The sequence below is a fragment of the Artemia sp. Qi Xiang Cuo genome, chromosome 2 (genome assembly GCF_049724085.1).
Source record: "Artemia sp. Qi Xiang Cuo chromosome 2, ASM4972408v1, whole genome shotgun sequence".
Lineage (NCBI taxonomy): Eukaryota > Metazoa > Arthropoda > Branchiopoda > Anostraca > Artemiidae > Artemia > Artemia sp. Qi Xiang Cuo.
This window is the reverse complement of record NC_142795.1, coordinates 14,684,744-14,708,577: the sequence shown is the minus strand read 5'-3', so window position 1 is coordinate 14,708,577 and position 23,834 is coordinate 14,684,744. Positions and strand designations below refer to the sequence as shown.

The 23,834-nt window shown below is 34.4% G+C and overlaps 2 protein-coding genes across 2 annotated transcripts in view; both read left to right on the top strand.

The window, feature by feature from the left end:
- Positions 1-10,248: 10,248 nt before the first annotated feature.
- Positions 10,249-10,875, top strand: LOC148954931 (protein CFDP2-like). Its single transcript, XM_089105699.1, has one exon. It carries the CDS (start codon positions 10,249-10,251, stop codon positions 10,873-10,875), a length of 627 nt encoding a protein of 208 aa, XP_088961825.1.
- A 331-nt stretch (positions 10,876-11,206) lies between these two features.
- LOC148954930 (uncharacterized) overlaps positions 11,207-23,834 on the top strand; it is a 24,030-nt gene continuing 11,402 nt past the window's right edge. Inside the window, exon 1 of the mRNA XM_089105688.1 lies at positions 11,207-11,779. Coding sequence (XP_088961814.1) covers positions 11,207-11,779 — 573 coding nt within the window. The remainder of the gene's footprint in view (positions 11,780-23,834) is intronic.

The window sequence follows — 23,834 nt, the reverse complement described above, 5'->3', positions numbered from 1 at the left end:
ATGCCCCAGGTTATAAATTAAAACTTTAGCCCTGAGGGCTGTGGGGGTTTGTCATACTCAAAAACATAATTTCCAGACCCTTCAACTACGTTCAACAAAATTACTGTATCAAAATGATGATAGAAAGTGTTTGGTGAAATAATGGGTATGGGGGGGGGGAATTCGCCCTCCGATCACTTTTGACTATTAGTAAGGGCACTAGCCCTCTCAATTCCTAATTGAATGAGTACTTTTTTAAGTTTTTACGACAACGCTGGCAAAGACCTACTTTCCATAACTTTCAACTACGTTGAACAAAATATTTATCTCAAACTTTTGATTGGATGTGTTTGGGGAAATGGTGGCCGTGAGAGGCGCGTTAGTTGCCCTCCAATCACTTTCGACCATTAAATAGGGCACTAGCGCTTTAAATTTCCAGACGAATGAGTCCTTTTTGAAGTTTCTACGACAACACTTTCTATAATATCTTATATGCCTCCAGGGCATAACTTACAACCCTTGCGCTGAGGGCTGTGTGTCATCCTCAAAGACATAATTTCCGGACTTTTCAACTACGTTCAACAAAATGGCTATCTCAAAATTTTTATTGGATGTTTTTGGGGAAATGATGGGCGTGGGAGGAGGATTATTTTTGCTCCAATTACTTTTGATTATTCAGTCGAAATTCCCAATCGAATGAGCCCTTTTTGAAGTTTCTACGACAACTCTTTCTGTAAAATCTTATATGCCCCTAGGGTATAACTTAAAACCCTTACCCTGAGGACTGTGGGGTGGGGGGTTATCATTCTCAAAGACATAATTTCCAAAACTTCCATCTACGTTGAACAAAATAGATATCTCAAAATTTTGATTGGATGTGTTTGGGGAAATGGTGGGCGTGAAAGGGGGGTTAGTTGCCGTTCAATCACTTTCAACTATTAAATAAGGCACTATTCCTTTCAATTTCCAATCGAATGAGTCCCTTTTAAAGCTGCTACAACATCACTATCTATAAAAAGCTTACATACCCCCAGGGCATAGCTTAAAACCCGGGCCCTGAGGGCTCCGAGGGAGTTATCATTCTCAAAGGCCTAATTTACAAGACTTTCAACTACGAACAAAACTGATATCTCAAAATTTTGATTGGATGTTTTTGGGGAAAAGATGGGCGTGAGAGGAGGGTAAGTTGCCCTCCATTCGCTCTCGACTATTAAAAAGGACACTAGCCCTTTCAATTTCCAATCAAATGAGCCCTTTTTCAAGTTTCTAAGACAACACCTTCAATAAAATCTTATATGCTCCAGGGCATAACTTAAAACCCTTGCCCAGAGGGCTGTTGGGGAGTGTCATCCTCAAAGATGTAATTTCCGGACCTTTCAGCTACTTTGAACAAAATGGCTACCTCAAAATTTTGATTGGATGTGTTTGGATAATTGGCGGGTTTAAAAGGGGTGTTAGTTGCCTTCCAAACACTTTCGACAATTAAAAAGGGCACTAGCCATTTCAATTTCCAATCGAATGAGCCCCTTTTGAAGTTTCTATGCGAACGCTTTATATAAAAACATTATATTCCCCCAGGGCATAACTCACAACCCTTGCCCTGAGAGCTGTGGGGGGTTGTCATCATCAAAGACCTAGTTTCAAGAACTTTCAACTACGTTGAACAAAATGGCTATCTCAAAATTTTGTTTGGATGTGTTTGGGGAAAAGATGGGCATGAGAGGGGGGTTAGTTGCCCTCCAATGACTTTCGACTATTCAAAAGGGCACTAGCCCTTTGAATTTCCATCGAATTAAACTTTGAACGTCGAATGAGCCATTTTTGAAGTTTCTACTACAAAGCTTTCTATAAAATCCTTATATGCCCCCAGGACATAACATACAACCCTTGCCCTGAGGGCTGTGTCCTCCTCAAAAACATAATTTCTATCTGGAAATACACTGCGCTGAACAAAATGACTATCTCAAAATTTTGATTGGATGTGTTTTGGGAAATGGTGGGCTTTGAAGGGGTGTTAGTTGCCTTCCAATCTCATTCGACTATTAAAAAGGGCACAGCCACTCCAATTTCCAATCGAATGAGCCCTTTTCATAGTTTCTACGACAATTCCTTCGATACGAAGTGCCCTGGTGTAAAAAAAAAAAAAAAAAAAAAATACATTATGCCAACGTCGTTTTGTATTGCACTGCCAATGATACAAACCCTGTGCTCTTTTTGGTCAAATATCTGAAAAATTTCTGTGTTGTGTGTTCGGAGACACATTTTTTGAAAATAGCTTTTTTGGTATTCTATTTTTAAAATATCGCCACTCCCCATTCTAAATTTGTGAAAATATCTTTTTTGTATCTTCATTTAAAAAAAATATTATACCTGCACACCCCCTTAATTTTTGAACTATCACTGCAAATATCCTTCGTTTGCCAGAGTACTAGCCTAAGTTATTTCTCTGATCGTTTGTTCAGTCTTAGGTGAACTTAGGTATCTTGCAGGATTGTAATTTCTAGATTTCCCAGTTTCTATTGAATCAACCTTGATTTTACTTCAAATTAGTTTGGAGTCAAATTATAATAAAATCCCGGATATATTTTGATTATCAGTCAAACTGATTACATGAAACCTGAAACAACACCAAGAAAGAATATGCAAGAGACATTACTCTGTTTCATCCAACGATTAAATTAAGAACCCTTGATATTTAATTGTTTATTAACCCTGCCAAGCTAATAAACACAAGTCAAGTTTTATTTTGGTCTCTCAGAAAAAAAGTTACAACTAATAGGCTGGGCGACAAGCATAATGAGAAACAAATGACAGTATTTAAATTAGCCGCTTTGAAGTGCTCGGTACCCCCTAGTGGAGTAAGCATAAAAGACATGTAGACATAATTAACCTTTCTTTGATCTGGTTGAACCTCATAGAATATTTGAGAAAACTAGTCAGAATGACACGTCAGATTTTAGCCATGATGAAGTGTGTCTCATTGCTAGGCCAGAGACTTTTGAACGTCCTAAATCAGCTTTATTGTTAAGGCGAAACTACGTTTCGGCTTTGTAATGATTGCCTATTCTAATCAGCCTCTGATTGAAGATCAGTCGTGACTACAGGGGCTTGTGACACAGAACTTCAGGGGCTTTTCACTTCAAAATTAATTCCCGTAAATAGTGAATTGTTGGATGAGTTAAGGTTGTTACAAGTTAGATACGCATTAATAACAAAAAAATGTATGTCAGTGACCCCCTATATTTACAAAAGCGCAGGGCAATCCCCCTAGATTAAAAAAAATGTAAATAAATCGATAAAAAAAAAATTTCCATAACCCCATAGAGTTAAATACTAACCGGCTTTTTTTTGCTATTTTATAATACCCAGTAGTTTTTTTTTTTTTATGTTTTTCGTCAGCCCGAGTAATTTAGGATCTCGGCTTTCTTGATAGGCCTGTTGATTTATGTAATCAAATTTCCTATTTATTATTTCATTTGATAATATTCGAAGTTTAAAAACAAATTAAGTAAAGTACTCTTTAAATACACTTTTTTTTTTATTCAACTTTGAGAAAGCCATAAGTTAATTTAAGCAAAAACTAGATCCAAAACATCTATTAATCATATTATCAAACAGTTCGTGGTAACGAACTGTAAGTAAGGAGCAACCCGGCTCAATGGTAACCGAAACTCAAAAACGGAATTTTGATACCAAGAGATACATCAAAAGAATCAGATTTTAATGCTGATTTCAAATATATAAATTGTATCAAGTTTAGTCCTACCCATCAAAAGTTACGCGCCTGAGAAAATTTGGCTGATTTTCAAAAAAGGGGGAAAGACCCTTAAAAGTTATATAATCTTAATGAAAATCACACCATCATATTCAGCGTATCAGAGAACCCTACTGCGGAGGTGTCAAGCTCCTATCTACAAAAAAGTGGAATTTTGCATTTTTTGCCAGAAGAAAGATCACGGATGCGTGTTTATTTCTTTGTTTTTTTTTCCCAGGGGTGATCGTATCGACCCAGTGGTCCTAGAATATCGCGAGAGGGCTCATTCGAACAAAAATCACAAATGCTAATGCTCTTATTTTGTGACCGAAAAATGGAGGGCACCTAGGCCCCCTCCCATGTTCATTTTTTCCCCAAAGTCATCCGATCAAAATTTTGAAATAGCCATTATGTTCAGCATGGTCGAAAATATGATAACTATGTCTTTTAGGATGACTTAATCCCCCGAAGTCCCAGGGGGAAGGGCTGAAAGTTATGAACTTTACCCAATGTTAACATATAGCATTGGTTATTGGGAAGTATACAGACGTTTTCAGAGGGGCTTTTTCTGGTAGTGGGGGGGAGAAGTGGGTCGGGGGTTGTGTGGGAGGATCTTCTCATGAAGGAAGTTTTCAGGGGAGAAGGGACATTGCCATGAAGGGGCGCCGGATTTCCCAGTATTATTTAAATAAAGATCAGAAATTACATATAAAAAAAAACAAGTTTTTTAACTGAAAGTAAGGAGCAACATCAAAACTGAAAACGACAGAAAACATTACGTGTATGATTGGGTTCATCCCCTAGTCGATACCTCGCTCTTTAAGCCAAAGATTAATTTAGTACTTTCATAAGAGCTATTTATTCTAATTAACGGCATTTGTGATTAAGGGGTCATTTTTAAAGAATTGGAACAAAATTCGATCTTTAGCTTAAAGAGCAAGGTATGGCGAACCCTCTAATATACGTATTAAAAATATAAGAATATAGAGGTTCGTTACGTAAGTTAATTCGTAAGTTACGTATATTTATTACTAATAAAAACGTTCGTAAATAAAATTAAACAGGTTTCAAGAAAGCCATTTAACCAAATAAAAGTAAAATTAATATTCAATTTTTTTGTAATTACTCATGTACGGTGAGCCAAAATCAAAACCTGCATTAATTCAAAAACGTTCAAAATTAAATTAAAAAAAACTAGTTTTTTTAACTGAAAGTAAGGAACGACGTTAAAACTTAAAACGAACATAAATTATTCCGTAAATGAAAGGGGCTGTCCCCTCCTCAACGCCTCGCTCTTTACGCTGAAGTTTGACTTTCTCACAACTCTATTTTTTTAAACAATGAAAAACTTTAGCGTAAAGAGCGAAGTGTTGAGGAGGGGACAGCCCCTTTCATGTACGGAATAATTTCTGTTTGTTTTAATTTTAAACGTCGTTCCTTACTTTCAGTTAAAAAAACTTGTTTTTTTTATTTAATCTCCATTAAAAAAACGTCCTTCGCCTATGTTTCTGTGAACTCACATTAAAGAAGACAAGCAAACGGAAAATTACAGTTTCATTATATCAAATTGTAGATCTATGAGAAAGATTATCCAACTGGAGGAAATATAAAAATATTGCATTGTCGTAAAACTTAATTTTTAGGGATGTCAAGACAATGCTTCCAAATCTGAAAATATCGGATTATAAGAACTATTATTCACGGGTAGGTTCAATTTATTGCAACCAGTAGAACTATTGCTAGAGAGCAAGAATACATTTTTGCGATTTCTAATAATGATCTAGGGCGCACACTCCTATTATTATAATCAAAGGACTGATTAATAGGTTATTTACTAAGAGATGTTATTCATTTTAACTTTTTAGCAGGATCATTTATTCTCATGTGCATTTAGAGTAAAAAAAAAACAAAAAAAACACTGGACATCTTAATGCCTATAATGCGAACTAAGTCGGAGATGTTAGAGAGAATATGTTGGAATATTCCATCTAGGGGGGGGGGGCTGTAAACGCACAATAAGTATTCTAGAAATAATGTCTCCATGGAGATTCTACAAAAATATCATACAGCACTTTTTTAATTACTTCCACTAATCATACTATTAGCCTACCTTTCTTTTCTTTACAATAAAGTTATACAAGGAGAGCAAATTTCAATGTTTTATTTTACTTTTTTTTTATAGGTGATAACAAAAGCATTATTTATTTTAAACTAATATCTTAGTGCTCGATATGGATTTAATTGATCAATATTACCAGTTGATCCAAAATGTCATTATCATTTTCTCTCTGCTTTTTTTGTAGCGAAACAACGTTCATAATATTTTTGTCAGAATCAGGCGTTGGCATCCAAGAACTGCTAAAGAAACCAGGAAAAAGGAGGATTCCCTGTTTTCATTTGTTTAATTGTTTGTCTCAAAATTGGTAGTTTGCGTGCAATTGCGTGTTTTTGGTAATTGGTAATTGTGTGTTTTCATTTGTTTAATTGTTTGTCTCAAAATTGGTAATTTCTACCATTTTGTGCTGCAGAACAGACATTTAGCTGAAAAAAGTGAAAATTCGATAACAGTCAAGCCACGTCCAACTACGGAATAGCTTGTATATGATGATCCTCTTGTTTTCATAGGTTATTTTGCAGCACGGGGTCGTATTCGTCCCCTCACGTATACAAAGTCCGTACACAAAGAACGTTATTATGCAGAACGTATAGACATTATTACTAAAGGCTATAAGCTATTACATTAGTATGTTTTGACTATTGAGAAAGGTACAACGTTTCATCGGTTTATTATGGTTAGACGGGGTTCCCATACCCTCAAAAATGAACTTCTTGATCCAAATTTCCAAACTTTTCTTGCGATATCCTTCTTATCAATGGGGTGGCAAGATTCGACCTCAAGTATCCCTTCCTTTAGAATAAAATGTTGGGAACAAGGATGGAATAAGTATTGCCAAGGGGAGAATAGATCCCTTATAATAAAGGCCGTAAGGCTTGAATATTTTATTTATTTTTTCCAGAGGCACTTTATAGGGAAAGGATGGTCATATAAACTTCGGAGGAGGCTCATTTGCTTCGAAATTGGAAGTTCTAGTGCCCTTTTAAGAGTCAAAAGTGAGTGGAGAGGAAATAGCCCCACCCATGCCCTCTTTTTCCCCAATGAGTCTGATAAAAATTTTGAGATAGACATTTTGTTGAAAATAGTCTGAATATCATATAAAAATGCCTCTAGGGTTGACACAGTCCCCCAGAGCTCAGAGCAAGGTTTGCAAGTTATGCCCTGGGGTATATGGTTTTTATGGAAAGGGTGGTCGTATAAACTTGGGAGGAGGCTCATTTAATGGAAAGCAAAGCCTCCACAGCCCGAGAGTAAGGATTATGAATTATCCAATTTCTCCATATTTAGCATACAGGATTTATCATTGGGGAAGGGGAAAATGCTTTATCATGGGTGCGTCCGAAAAGAATAAGGGTATTAAGGTGATATTTCGCAGATTGTTGAGGGGTATGGTGAGCTAAATAAAAAGATGCTATCTGTATCCACGTTATCAAAAACTTATATCTGCAATACTTTAGGAACGGGTAAGGGTATTAACTTGAAACTTTCAGGGCCACTACTACTACTACTGTGACTTTAAGTATGACTGGTTGTGACTGCAATATTGCTCATCAGATTAAAAAGTTCATCAGTTCAACATTTTTCTTCTCTGTATTTTTGTTTTATTTTCATTGTTGTTTTAAGTACAAAAGAAAACATTTGTAATACAATCCGTTTGAAAACTGTATGTGTCTTGAACAGTCCTTGGAAAGTACTAATAAAATGAAACAGAACATTTGATATATAATTACATTAAATGCTGAAACTTCAGCAGTTCAAGATTGTATTTCTCTGTAATTTTTATTTTTGCTTTCAATGCTGTAAGTACAAAAGAAAAAAAAATGTAATATAATTCATTTTCTGTATAGTGCAAATGACACAGTAGGCTTTAGACTTTTACAGTTAGGGAAGGGGACAGTAGCCAAACTATTGCTTGCAGTAATTTTCGTTCGTTTTGAGCTTGATTTGCATATTCAATTTAAGTTTTATTACTTCTAAGTTTTATTTATTCGTTTGTAGTAACACCTGTGTATGTCTGTTTTCTAGTTTTTGTTTTATTCTTACAGTGACTTCTGATCATTTCGAACTTGAATTTTTGATTCTAGGCGTTGACCTCGCCCCCCGTAGAATAGCCCCATGGGAAATACGAAAACCCCGAGAAAAATACCCCTCCCCCCTGGAAAGTACACCCCAAAGAAAATAAGGCTTTTCAAATTTGAGAATTTTATTGGAGTTGTTTTGTTAGGGTAGTTGAGAACTGCTAAGGAAAGTGAAAAAGGGGAATTTACACACCATAAGTATCTTAAAAATTTTGAAAAAAAACAGCAATTTATTTTTTGTTGAAAAGAATTCCATATGCAGTTCTACAATTTTTGGCTGTAGCAAAGGCCAAATTACAAAAAAAAAGCAAGAAAAAATAGATGAAGGGAAAAAACCGTCAAAATTAAGCTAAAACATATGGCATCAGTAGTAAGCTTGTATAAGATTTGAAAGGGACAAGGAAAGGGACAAGAAAACTTACGCCTGAGGCATGAATATACACTACAGTGGTCAGACTCGTTTTGAGAGTATAATCGTAATTCTATATCACAACCACACTGGTTTTTGCTATATATATCAATTACACATGGAATTTTCCATGAATGTGCACTACAGTTTGACGTGGACATTCCAAAAAGTGTGCAAACCTCTAAAGTGGTCAAACATGTTTTGAAACTATGATCGGAATTCTATAAGACAAACAGACTGGTTATTGATATATATTTAAATTGCACATGGAATTTCACATGGTATACTCTTCAGTTTCACGTGCAAATTGTAAAAAGTTGGCAGTACTAGCGGGGATTCCCCAATGGTTCCTGAAGTCTAGCTTGTTACACAAGTTTGCTTCAACTCCACGTTTTCATGGATGCTACAATCAGAATTGTTTGATTGACATTTGCAAAAAGGGATAAGGGATTCGCGAATTGGACTGTACGAACGATCTTATTTGAATAATAGGAAAAAAAACAGAGCTAGATAACATTTGCAAATTGGATCGTATGAAGATGGACAAAAAGGGTTAAAGTGATTAGCAGGTAACCTCAATGGCGTTTGAACAGTGTTATCAGTTTAAAATAGAGTCTAACGTTATAGTATACTAAAAAGTTGATACTAAGAGAGATGTAGATGGCAAGAAAAGAATTTTAATAATGGATAGCTTTACTTCTTTGATGTGTTCTGTATAAGGCACAAGTGGCGTTTGAACAGTGTTGTCAGTTTAAAATAGAGTCTAACGTTATAGTATACTAAAAAGTTGATACTAAGAGAGATGTAGATGGCAAGAAAATAATTTTAATAATGAAATTCAGAACAAACCTTAGAAATCCTTGTAAATCAAGTAGTAAGGTGTATGTGACTACGAACCATCAAGGATCATAAGCAACAACGATCCTAACTAGCAGAGACATCAACCCCCCCCCCAAAGGTCCTCTATCCCCAAACTCGAAAGGCGCCCCCCTCCCATCCAACGTTTTGCCCCCTCCCCTCATTTTTTTTTAATTTTTTTTTGAATTTTTTTTATAAATTTTTTTAATTTTTTTTAACATGATATATTTTTTCAACTTTTTTTTACATGTCTTCGAATGAAATGAAACATACTTAAAACTAAACAAAAAAAAATAATAGTTATATTCTATTGATTTTTCAAAGTTCATTTTGAATTTCGTTCGTTGAAATGCAAGAGTTGGAATATTTCAGTACTATTTCGTCATGGTTTACACTGTCGCACTTATATTCTTACGATTTTTCAAAGTTCATTTTGGATTTCTTCCGTTGAAATACAAGAGTTGGAATATTTCAGTAGTGTTTTGTCGTGGTTTACCTTGTCACACTTACATTCTCTTGATTTTTCGAAGTTCATTTTGGATTTCTTTCATTGAAATGCAAGAGTTGGAATATTTCAGCAGTGTTTTGTTGTGCTTTACCTTGTCAGAGTTACATTCTGTTGATTTTCATAGTTCATTTTGGATTTCTTTCATTGAAATGCAAGAGTTGGAATATTTCAGCAGTGTTTTGTTATGGTTTACCTTGTCACAGTTACATTCTCTTGATTTTTCAAAGTTCATTTTGGATTTCTTTCGTTGAAAGAAAAAGGCGGTGGTCAGCAACCTGCTCGCGGTACCCCTGCTTATACTAATCTAAGCTGACCATTTTGTTCCAATTTGTTGGATGGTTGGTGGGATAGTAACCCGCCACCGTCAAAACTAATTACTCAAGAAACAGCAACAGATAGCCTCGGATTGACTTCTTGTTCTTCTATGAAGACGACTCAGGCACGCCCCCGGACAGGATTCTTGACACCGGCCGATTGTTTTGTATTGGATACTGGAATGTTAGAACACTTAATCAAGAAACACAGCCAGGAAAACTCAACAGTGTTATGATAACCCTTGATAAATTCCGTATTGACATAGCTGGAGTTTCTGAGACCAGGCTTACTGGTTTTGGGACTTTGAAATCTGAGATTTACCACATCTTGTATTCCGGGCTTGAGACTAGAAAAGAAGCAGGTGTCGCAATGGCACTAAGTAATCGGGCCAAAAAATGCCTAGTGGACTGGGAACCAATTGGTGAGTGGATTCTTCGTGCCCGTTTTGCCACTTTACAGGCCAAATTGACAGTTATTGTAGTGTACACCCCAACGAATGATGCCTGTGATCAAACCAAAGATGAATTTTATCGCGCGTTATCGAATGTTGTTGCAAAAACGCATCGTCATGATATTGTGACTGTATGTGGGGACTTTAATGCTAAAGTTGGAGGTGATGCTTCTTATGCCCCAACTATCCTCGGTAAACATGGACTGGGGGAAGTTAATGACAATGGTGTGCGACTAATCGATGTTTGCGCTACTCATGAACTTATCGTCGGCGCCACATGGTTTCCACATAAACAGATTCACAAGTATACTTGGAAATCGCCTGATGGTGTAACACGAAATGAAATAGACCATATCCTAATTGAGAGGTGCAGGCGACGATGTTTAGAGGATGTTAGAACCTTCTGAGGTGCCAACTGTTATTCCGATCACCAACTTGCTGTTGCCAAGTTCAAGCTGAAACTAAAAACTGTGACAAAGCCCAAGCGGTCAGTGAAAACCTTCAATTTGAGGAAATTACAGGACCCGAACGTATTGAAAAAGTATACTACAGCTTTGTCAAACAAGTTTTCCCTTCTAAGGGACGAAGTGTTGCTTGATAGTCAGTAGGAAAAAATTGCAGAAACCGTGAAAGAGGTCGCAAAAGAAGTTGTGGGCTCCAACAGGAAGAAGACAGAGCAGTGGATATCAGGAAAGTAGTTGGGATATTATTGATCAAAGGTCACAACTCAAAATAAGTATGACCATAGATAAGTATGACCATAGCACGACTTGTTCTAGAGAATATGTAGACAACCTGAAAGCGCAGTACAAGCGTCTCCATAAGCCAGTCAAAGCAGCAACCAGGGATGATAAGAGGATGTACCTCAAAACTATGGCCGAACAGGCTGAGGCAGCCGCTAGACGGGGAGATAGCCGTACTGTGTATGCCATAACGAAGCAGTTGGCGGGTATTTCAAAGGCGTCGTCGACCCAAGTTGAAAGCAAAGATGGCATTTTATTAACCCAGACTGATGACATAGTCCGACGCTGGAAAGAGCATTTTAGCGAGGTACTAAATCAGATGCCTCCCACAACTACTTTAAATATCCTTGAAGAGCCACTGTTCGATCTCGGAATACGTTCCGGACCTCTCTTACTTATTGAAGTCAAGGAGGCCCTAAAGACTTTGAAAAACGGAAAGGCTGCTGGTAATGATGGCATACCACCAGAATTACTGAAGTACGGTAGAAGCGCCCTAGCCGAACCCACATTTGAACTTCTTTCCCGTGTTTGGGATGAAGAAAAAGTCCCTAGTGAATGGTCGAAGGCAGTAATTGTAAAATTCTTCAAAAAGGGACAAAAGACTAAGTGTGATAATTGGAGAGGAATTGCTTTACAGTCTGTTGGTAGCAAAGTCCTGTACCAAATAATTCTTAACAGGATTCAGAGTAAAGTGGAGAAAGCTATGAGAGATGAGCAGCACGGATTCCACCAGAATAGATCATGTTGTGACCTTATATTTAGCCTGAGAGTCCTGCAGGATGAATCCAATGAATGGCAAGTTCAGCTACTTATAGTATTTATAGATATTCTCAAAGCTTTCGACTCGATACATCGCGGAACCATATGGAAGATTTTAGTGCATTATGGAATTCCGACCAAAGTTGTAAATATAATTGAAGCGCTATATCATGATATCATGTGCGCAGTACAGACAAAGGGTGGCCTAACGGAGTGGTTGTATGTTCAGTCAGGTGTAAGGCAGGGCTGGATTTTATAACCAATACTGTTTGCCAAAGTGATAGATTTTGTTATACGTGGATGCAGTTTTAGTGGTGGTCTACAATTAAATCCACTGAGAGAACTCAATGATAGTGATTTTGCATACGATGTTGCCCTTATTACCCACGACCCAGAAGATATGAAACGCAACTTTAATGAACTCGGTCGTATGGCAAATGCTGTCGGACTCTCCATAAATGCTAAAAAGACCAAATCAATGTCGAATGCAGTCATACCTGACTTAGCCGAAGGACTATTAGTTAACAACGAGGAAATTGAGGAAGGGAGAGAGTTCAAGTATCTCGCCAGCATTCTTACGCAAGATGCCAATTCCGGAAGAGAAATACTGTGCCGAATAACATTGGCTGGGTCTGCTTTCAGCTACCTTAGAAATATTTGGAGAAATAAAGAATATTCCCAGAAGTTAAAGCTTAAAATTTATAATAGCAATGTGTTCTCTGTCCTTATGTCCGGTTGCGCAACTTGGAGCATCACTGCTCACCTAGAACGACGACTCCAGGCATTCGACAATAATTGCCTAAGGTCTATCGTAAATATACGTTGGAAAGAAAGAATACGAAATGATAAAATCTATTGTATGACAAATCATACCCTCTTCCTTGATCTTATTAGAAAGCGGTGATGGATGTATTGGGGGCATATGGTGCGAATGGGGGAAGGAAGGCTGCCGCACGATGCATGGTGTTGGACACCCCCCGGTCTCCGCAAATCAGGGAGACCAAAAATGACCCTTGGCAGGTCGCTAATGAAGGAGGCGAAGCTGGCGAGGTCCTCGTTGGAGGAGCTAGGGTTGGAGGCTCAGGACAGGTCGTCGTGGCGAACCACTGTTGCTGCCTTATGCGCCCCCAGGCGTAGGAGGACCTAAGTAAGTAAGTAAGAAGTGCAAGAGTTGGAATATTTCAGTAGTGTTTTGTTGTGGTTTACCTTGTCACACTTACATTTTCTTGATTTTTCAAAGTTCATTTTGGATTTCTTTCGTTGAAATGCACGAGTTGGAATATTTCAGTAGTGTTTGTCGTAGTTTACCTTGTCACACTTAAATTATGTTGATTTTTCAAAGTTCATTTTGGATTTTTTTTCATTGTAATGCAAGAGTTGGAATATTTCAGTAGTGTTTTGTTATGGTTTACCTTGTCAAAGTTACATTCTATTGATTTTTCAAAATTCATTTTGATTTTCTTTCGTTGAAATGCGAGAGTTGGAATATTTCAGTAGTGTTTTGTTATGGTTTACCTTGTCACACTTACATTCTCTTGATTTTTCAAAGTTCATTTCGGATTTCTTTCGTTGAAATGCAAGAGTTGGAATGTTTCAGTAGTGTTTTGTCGTGGTTTACCTTGTCACACTTACATTCTATTGATTTTTCAGAGTTCATTTTTGGATTTCTTTCGTTGAAATGCATGAGTTGGAATATTTCAGTAGTGTTTTGTTATGGTTTTCCTTGTTACAGTTACATTCTCTTGATTTTTCAAAGTTCCTTTTGGATTTCTTTCGTTGACATGCAAGAGTTGGAATATTTCAGTAGTGTTTCGTTGTGCTTTACCTTGTCACACTTACTTTCTCTTGATTTTTCAAAGTTCATTTTGGATTTCTTTCGTTGAAATGCGAGAGTTGGAATATTTCAGTAGTGTTTTTTGTGGTTTACCTTGTCACAGTTACATTCTCTTGATTTTTCAAAGTTCATTTTGAATTTCTTTCATTGAAATGCAAGAGTTGGAATATTTCAGCAGTGTTTTGTCGTGGTTTACCTTGTCAAAGTTACATTTTCTTGATTTTTCAAAGTTCATTTTGGATTTCTTTCGTTGAAATGCAAGAGTTGGAATATTTCAGTAGTGTTTTGTCGTGGTTTACCTTGTCACAGTTACATTCTCTTGATTTTTCAAAGTTCATTTTGGATTTAATTCGTTGAAATGCATGAGTTGGAATATTTCAGTAGTGGTACGTCGTGGTTTACCTTGTCACAGTTACATTCTCTTGATTTTTCAAAGTTCATTTTTGAATTTCTTTCGTGGAAATGCAAGAGTTGGAATATTTCAGTAGTGTTTTGTCGTGGTTTACCTTGTCACTGTTACATTCTATTGATTTTTCAAAGTTTATTTTGGATTTCTTTCGTTGAAATGCATGAGTTGGAAGCATCATTTGTCGGATATGTCGGACAAAATTTTTTTATAAAGGAAATATCTGAAAGGGTTTAACGTATGGTAAGAATGGCTTGCAAAAACACGAAAATACTATCAGAATGAATAATTTCTTTATCAACATCCGTTGTTGGATATGTTATTATGAAAAAAATTGTAAGTAAGTAAAAAATTAAGTAAGTAACAAATTCTTTCTTGAATTCACCTCTTGGATACACAATATAGAAATTTAATTCAGGAAACTATGAAAAAAAATTGAACAAATTCTTTATTAACATTCATTATCAATTGATGTCACTTCCTAGACAGACAATACAGCAATTTCACAAAATCGAAGTATAGGAGTGATTAAATTCTATATCAACATCCATTTCTCGGATACATACGAAAAAGTTGACAAAATCTAAGTGTTAGAGTGAATAATTTTTTTATCAACATCTTTTGTCAGATACATCGGATAAAATTGACAGAATCTAAATGTCAGAGTGAATATTTTTTTTATCAACATCCTTTGTCAGATAAATGAAATACAATTAACAAAATCTAAATTTCAGAATGAATAAATGCTTTAACAACATCCTTTATCGGATATGTCGGATAAAATTGACAAAATCTAAGTATCAGAGTGATTAAATTCTATATCAATAAGCCTTTCTAGAATACGTGGGATAAAATTGAAAAAATCTAAGCGTAAGAGTAAATAATTTTCTTATACCAACACCTATTGTCAGATACATCGAATAAAATTGACAAAATCTAAGTATCTGAGTGAATAAATGCTTTATCAGCATCCTTTGTCGAATCCATCGGATAAAAGTGACAAAATCTAAGTACCAGAGTGAATAAATGCATTATCAACATCATTTGTTGGATACGTCAGTTAAAATTGACATGTCGGATAAAAAATGACAAAATCTAAGTGTCAGAGTGAATATTTTTTTTCTCAACATCTTTTGTCAGATACATCAAATATAATTGACAAAATCTAAGTGTTAGAGTGAATAATTTTTTTATCAACATCCTCTTTGTCAGATACATTGGATAAAATTGACAAAATCTAAGTATCAGAATGAATAAATTCTTTATCAACATCATTTTTCGGATACGTCGGACAAAATTTTTTTATCAAGGAAATATCTGAATGCGTTTAAGGTATAGTACTAATGGCTTGCAAAAACACGAAAATACTATCAGAATGAATAAATTCTTTATCAACATCCGTTGTTGGATATGTCATTATAAAAAAATTGTAAGTAAGTAAGTAAGTAAGTAAGTAAGTAAGTAGCAAACTCTTTCTTGAATTCACCTCTTGGATACAGAATACAGAAATTTAATTCAAGAAATTATGAAATAAAATTGGACAAATTATTTATTAACATTCATTATTGATTGATGTCACTTCCTTGACAGACAATACAGCAATTTCACAAAATCTAAGTATAGGAGTGATTAAATTGTATATCAACATTCATTTCTCAGATACATAGGAAAAAGTTGACAAAATCTAAGTGTTAGAGTGAATAATTTTTTTTTATCAACATCTTTTGTCAGATACATCGGATAAAATTGACAGAATCTAAATGTCAGAGTGAATATTTTTTTATCAACATCCTTTGTCAGATACATCAAATAAAATTGACAAAATCTAAATTTCAGAATGAATAAATGCTTTAACAACATCCTTTATCGGATATGTTGATAAAATTGACAAAATCTAAGTATCAGAGTGAATAATTTTTTTTAACAACATCCTTTGCCTGATACATCGAATAAAATTGATAAAATATAAGTGTCAGAGTGAATAAATTTTTTATCAGCATCCTTTGTCAGATACATCAAATAAAATTGACAAAATCTAAATTTCAGATGAATAAATGCTTTAACAACATCCTTTATCGGATATGTCGGATAAAATTGACAAAATCTAAGCATCAGAGTGACTAAATTCTATTTCAACATAATTTTCTCGGATACATAGGATAAAATTGACAGAATATAAGTGTCAGAGTGAATAAATTCTATATCAACATCCTTTGTCAGATACATCAAATAAAATTGATAGAATCTAAGTGTCAGAGTGAATGAATTCATTATCAACATCCTTTGTTGGATATGTCGGATGAAATTGACAAAATCTAAGTATCAGAGTGAATAATTTTTTTTATGAACATCCTTTGCCAGATACATCGAATAAAATTGATAAAAAATAAGTATCAGAGTGAATAATTTTTTTGTCAACATCCTTTGCCAGATGCGTCGAATAAAAATTGATAAAATGTAAGAATCATAGTGAATAATTTTTTTATCAACATCCTTTGTCAGATACATCGAATAAAAATTGACAAAATCTAAATATCAGAATGAATAAATGCTTTAACAAAGTGCTTTTTCAAGTTTGTCGGATAAAATTTCGGATAAAATTGACAAAATCTAAGCATCAGATTGATTAAATTCTACATCAACATCCTTTTCTCGGATACATAGATTAAAATTGACAAAATCTAAGTTATAGAGTGAATATTTTTTTTATCAACATCCTTTGCCAATTACATCGGATAAAATTGACAAAATCTAAGTGTCAGAGTGAATAAGTTAATTTTCATCATCCTCTGTCGGATATGTCGGATAAAATTGATAAAATCTAAGTATCAGAGTGATTAAATTCCATATCAACATCATGTTCTCGGATACTTGGGATAAAATTGACAAAATCTAAGTATCAGAGTGTATAAATTCTTTATCAACATCCTTTAAATGCATTATCAACATCATTTGTTGGCTATATCGGATAAAATTGACAAAATCTAAGTATCAGAAAGAATAAATTCGTTTTCAAAGTTTTTATCAAATACACCAGATAACAGTCATAAAATCTAAGTTCAATTCATTTTGACTTCATGCCTCGTTACGTTAAATTTAGGTTAGACTGGTTATAGATAGCACTACACCCGCTTCGACACACAGTCATAGTCAGAGAGATATTCAAAAAGTTGAGTTAATTTAAGTTCACTTAGAGTGGTCAGACATGCATTGGAATACGCAAACCCCCGCCCAGACACACAGGCAAAAAAAGTGTGAGAGATAAAAACACATACAAATACGTAGATTTAGAAACAAAAAAACGAGAAAGACATGGAGTGTACACCGCGACCGCACATACATAGTGAGAGAGACATGCAAAGTCGACATAGCTTTATTTCATTTTTTAAGGTTAATTTAGACGCGGTTACATGTGCGCAGGTAACCTCGTCTAAATTAACCTTAAAAAATGAAATAAAATCTGACAAAGGAATTTTATCTGACAAAGGATGTTCATAAAAAAAAATATTCACTCTGATACTTAGATTCTGTCAATTTTATCCGATGTATCTGACAAAAGATGCTGATAAAAAAATTTATCCATTCTAACACTTAGATTTTGTCAACTTTTTCCTATGTATCCGAGAAATGAATGTTGATATAGAATTTAATCCCTCCTATACTTAGATTTTGTGAGATTGCTGTATTGTCTGTCTAGGAAGTGACATCAATTGATAATGAATGTTAATAAAGAATTCGTTTAATTTTTTTCATAATTTCCTGAATTAAATTTCTGTATTGTGTATCCAAGAGGTGAATTCAAGAAAGAGTTTGTTAATTACCTACTTTTTTACTTACTTACAAATTTTTTTCATAATGACATATCTAACAACGGATGTTGATAAAGAATTTATTCATTCTGATAGTATTTTCGTGTTTTTTGCAAGCCATTCGTACTATACCTTAAAAGCTTTCAGATATTTCCTTGATAAAAAAAAATTTTCCGACATATCCGACAAATGTTGTTTCCAACTCCTGCATGTCAACGAAAGAAATCCAAAATGAACTTTGAAAAATCAATAGAATGTAACTCTGACAAGGTAAACCACGACAAAGCACTACTGAAATATTCCAACTCTTCCATTTCAACGAAAGAAATTCAAAAATGAACTTTGAAAAATCAAGAGAATGTAACTGTGACAAGGTAAACTACGACAATCCACTACTGGAATATTCCAACTCATGCATTTCAACGAATGAAATCCAAAGTGAACTTTGAAAAATCAAGAGAATGTAACTCTGACAAGGTAAACCACGACAAAACACTACTGAAATATTCCAACTCTTGCATTTCAACGAAAGAAATCCAAAATGAACTTTGAAAAATCTAGAGAATGTAACTGTGACAAGGTAAAGCACAACAAAACACTACTGAAATATTCCAACTCTTGCGTTTCATCGAAACAAATCCAAAATGAACTTTGAAAAATCAAGAGAATGTAACTATGACAAAGTAAACCACGACAAAAAACTACTGAAATATTCCAACTCTTGCATTTCAACGAAAGAAATTCAAAATGAACTTTGAAAAATCAAGAGAATGTAAGTGTGAGAAGGTAAACCACAACAAAACACTACTGAAATATTCCAACTCCTGCATTTCAATGAAAAAAATCCAAAATGATCTTTGATAAATCAAGAGAATGTAAGTGTGACAAGGTAAACCACAACGAAACACTACTGAAATATTCCAACTCTTGTATTTCAAAGAAAGAAATCCAAAATGAACTTTGAAAAATCAAGAGAATGTAACTGAGACAAGGTAAACCACAACAAAACACTACTGAAATATTCCAACTCTTGCATTTCAACGAAAGAAATCCAAAATTAACTTTGAAAAATCAATGAAAGTAAGTGTGACAAGGTAAAGCACAACAAAACACTACTGAAATATTCCAACTCTTGCATTTCAACGAAAGAAATCCAAAATGAACTTTGACAAATCAAGAGAATGTAAGTGTAACAAGGTAAACCACAACAAAACACTACGGAAATATTCCAACTTTTGCATTTCAACGAAAGAAATTCAAAATGAACTTTGAAAAATCAATAAAATGTAAATTTGACAATGTAAACCATAACAAAAAACTACTGAAATATTCCAACTCTTGCATTTCAACGAAAGAAATCCAAAAATGAACATTGAAAAATCAAGAGAATGCAAGTGTGACAAGGTAAACCGTAACATAGCATTACTGAAATTTTCCAATTCATACATTTCAATGGAAGAAATTCGAAATTAATCTTTGAAAAATCAATAGAATGTAAGTGTGAAAATGTAAACCACGACAAAACACTATTCAAATATTCCAACTCTTGCATTTCAACGAAAGAAATCCAAAATGAACATTGAAAAATCAAGAGAATGTAAGTGTGACAAGGTAAACCATAACAAAACACTACTGAAATATTCCAATTCTCGCATTTCAACGATAGAAAATCCAAAATGAACTTTGAAAAATCAATAGAATATAACTGTGACTAGGTAAACCATAACAAAACACTACTGAAATATTCCAACTCTTGCATTTCAATTATTGAAATACAAAATGAAATTTGACAAATGAAGAGAATTTAATTTCGACAAGGTAAACCCAGAAAAACCACATCGGAAATATTCCAACTCTTGCATTTAAAAAAAACAAATCCAAAATGAAATTTGAAAAGTCATGAGAATTTAACTGTGACAAGGTAAACCACTAAAAAACACTACTGAAATATTCGAACTCTTGCATTTCAATTAAAGAAATCCAAAATGAGCTTTGAAAAATCAAGAGAATGTAAGTGTGACAAGGTAAACCGCGACAAAACACTACTGAAATATTCCAACTCTTGCATTTCAACGAAAGAAATTCAAAATGAACTTTGAAAAATCAATAGAATGTAACTATGTTTTTTTTTTGTTTTGTATTAAATATATTTCATCTCATTCGAAGACATGTAAAAAAAAGTTGAAAAAATATATCATGTTAAAAAAATAATAAAACAAAAATGAAAAAAAAAAATCAAAAAAAATAAGGGGGAGGGGGCCAAAAAGTTGGAGGGGAGGGGGCGCCCTTCGAATTTGGGTATAGAAGACCTTTGGGGGGGTTGATGTCTCTGCTGGTTAGGATCGTTGGTGCTTATGATCCTTGATGGTTCGTACTCACATACACCTTACTACTTGATTTGCAAGGATTTCTAAGGTTTATTCTGAATTTCATTATTAAAATTATTTTCTTGCCATCTACATCCCTCTTAGTATCAACTTTTTAGTATACTATAACGTTAAACCCTGTTTTAAACTGAAAACACTGTTCAAACGCTACTCCTGTATTATACAGAAAATATCGAAGAAGTAAAGATATCCATTATTAAAATTATTTTCTTGCCATCTACATCTCTCTTAGTATCAACTATTTAGTATACTATAACTTTAAACTCTATTTTAAATTGATAACACTGTTCATACACCATTAAGGTTAACTTAACTGCTAACCACTTCAGTACTTTTTGTCTATCTCCATTCGATTCAGTTTGCAAATGTTATTCAGCTCTGTTTTTTCCCTATTATTAAAATAACATCGTTCTTACAGCTCAATTCGCGACTCTTTAATCACTTTTTGGAAATGTCAATCAAATAATTCTAATTGTAGCATCCATGAAAACGTGGAGATAAAGCAAACTTGTGTAACAAGCTAGACTTCATGAATCAGTGGGGAATCCCCACTCGTACTGCCAGCTTTTTACAATGTGCACGTGAAACTGAAGTGTATACCATGTGAAATCCCATGTGTAATTGAAATATATAGCAATAACCAGTCTGATTGTCTTATACAATCTCAACCATACTCTCAAAACATGTTTGACCACTTTATAGGTTTGCACGCTTTTTAAAATGTGCACGTGAAACTTTAGTGCATATTCTTGTGAAATTCCTTGTACAATTGAAATGTATAGCAAAAACCAGTCTGTTTGTCTTATAGAATTTTGATTATACTATCAGAAATCGTTTGACCACTTTATAGGTTTGCACGCTTTTTAAAATGTGCATGTGAAACTGTAGTGTATATTCATGCCTCAGGCGTAAGTTTCCTTGTCCCTTTCCTTGTCCCTTCCAAATCTTATACAAGCTTACTACTGGCATCAAAAATCTTAAGAAGGTTTAGCTTTCTTTGGAGGCATAATTGCCTATGGTAGGCTATGGGAGCGAACAAATTCCTACTGTTTAAGTTTTCACGGACGAAAGCGTTTTCTATGAGTTAATTCTATGAGTTAATTATTATTATATTAAAATTCCATGAGTTAATTTTTCTTGTCTTCTGAGTATAAAACTACCACAAATCACCATTAATAAATAAATGAAACCTAAAACGACCAGAAACTAAGATAGATAACTTAGTCAAACTCAAGACGAGCATTAAATAACAGGATCAGGGCTGACAACCCCCATGCCTTCTCAAGACCAAAACATAATTTCTACTTTACTAGAAAACCGAATAACCGTGGATTATTAGTTTAATATACATATAGGCCTACTGATATTTATCCCTCGAAGCCTTAACAATTCTTTGTTTAGTAAATTAAAAAGTGAAACATTTAAAGTGTATTCTGTTTTCAGTAAAGTGTAAATTATATTCTTGTCTTGAGAAGACATGGGGGTTGTCAGCCCTACTCATGTAAATTTTCGCTCGCTTTTGAGTTTGGCTCGTTTATTTACTGTAATTTCTGTTCTTTTTGGGTTTATGGTAGTTATACGCTTTGAAAATTATTTAAATTTATTTTCGCTCATATTTGGCTTAATGGAGTTATTTACTTTTCTTTGACAAATTTGCTTTTTGGAAAAATTTTTTAAGATTAATTTCTGTTCGTTTCTTATTGAGTCTTTTTCATGGAAAAATATATATATATATATATATATATTGAGTTTGGCTCGGTTATTTATTGTAATTTCTGTTCTTTTTGGGTTTAATGTATTTTTTGATTGTTATTTGTGGTAGTTTTAGGCTTTAAATTTTTTTTTTTTAACTTTTTTTCCGGTGACTTTTGGCTTAATGAAGCTCTTCGTTTCATAAAAAAAACGTTTTTTTTTGAAAAAAATTAAAATTAATTTTTACAAAAAACCTTTTTTTTTACCAAGAATTTTTTTAAGGGAGATTTCGTTGAAAGATTACAAGTCATCTGCCTTCATCTACCATATTAATCCCTTAAAGAAAGGGTTTCAAGAGGGCCTTACCCTCGCTTATTGTGGCCTGGCTGCTCATGAGTCATTAAAAGGCATCCAAACTCGCTATTCCCATGAAATGCCCGTTTGTTAAATACACAAGTCTCGACATCTAAGAACAAGAACACACTTAAACAGTAGTATGTTACCTTATACTTCTACAAGGCCCCCGTACCAAACAGGTTTATCTGGTAGGTAATTCTAATCTAGAGGTCAATACATCTTTCACAGAGGAACGAGTACGCAATACTGGTTCTAGTGTGATTGATTGTTTGGACAATTGCCTTTATTCAAGACAAGTTTTTTAAGAATGTGTCGTTGCTAAAGCTATCTCTAAATGGAAAAACTGGGTATAAAGCTTTTTTTTTTTGATAAAAATTGAACAATGAATGTTCGTTTGACGTGGGCATTTTTTATGACCCAATCAGAGATTGTTTAATATACGATAACTTGATTTGCGGTTGGGATTTGAATAACGGAAATGTTTATGTTATTTGCGTGCGTGTATAGGAATTCCCATGTTATATGCTTGCAGGTATAGATATTCCCTTGTTATTTGCTTGCATGTATAGGAATTCCCATGTTATTTGCTTGCGTGTATAGGAATTCCCTTGTTATTTGCTTGCGTGTATAGGAATTCCCATGTTATTTACTTGCGTGTATAGGAATTCCCATGTTATTTGCTTGCATGAATAGGAATTCCCTTTTTATGAGCTTGAGTGTATAGGAAGTCCCTTGTTTTGTGATTGCTTGTATAGTAATGCCAATGTTATTTGCTTGCGTGTATAGGAATTCCCATGTTATTTGCTTGCATGTCTAGGAATTCCCAGGGGATTTGCTTGCATGTATAGAAAGTACCAAGTTATTTGCATGCATGAATAGGAATTCCCATGTTATTTGCTTGCGTGTATAGGAAGTCCTATGTTATTTGATTGAGTGTATAGGAATTCCAAAGATATTTGCTTTCGTGTATAGGAAATCCGATGATAATTGCTTTGTTGTAAAGCAAATAAATTGTTATATTAGAGCATTTATTGGAGTTCCCATGATATATTCGTGGAGGTCTATGCAATCCCAATTTTATTTGCCTGCGTGTATAGGAATTCCCATGTTATTTGCTTGCATGTATAGGAATTCCCATGTTATTTGCTTGCGTGTATAGGAATTCCCATGCTATTTTAAGGGCTTATGTCCCCCCCCATGCTATTATAAGAGTTTATGTCCCCTTCCTATGCTATTCCAGGAGCTTATGTTCCTTCCTATGCTATTATAAGGGCTTTTCCGTGTGGTTTTTCTTTACTTGGTACCTATTAAAAACAAAATTTTTGTGTTAAATAGAGTGGCGCGCCACTCTAAGTGAACCTAGATCAACCCAACTTTTT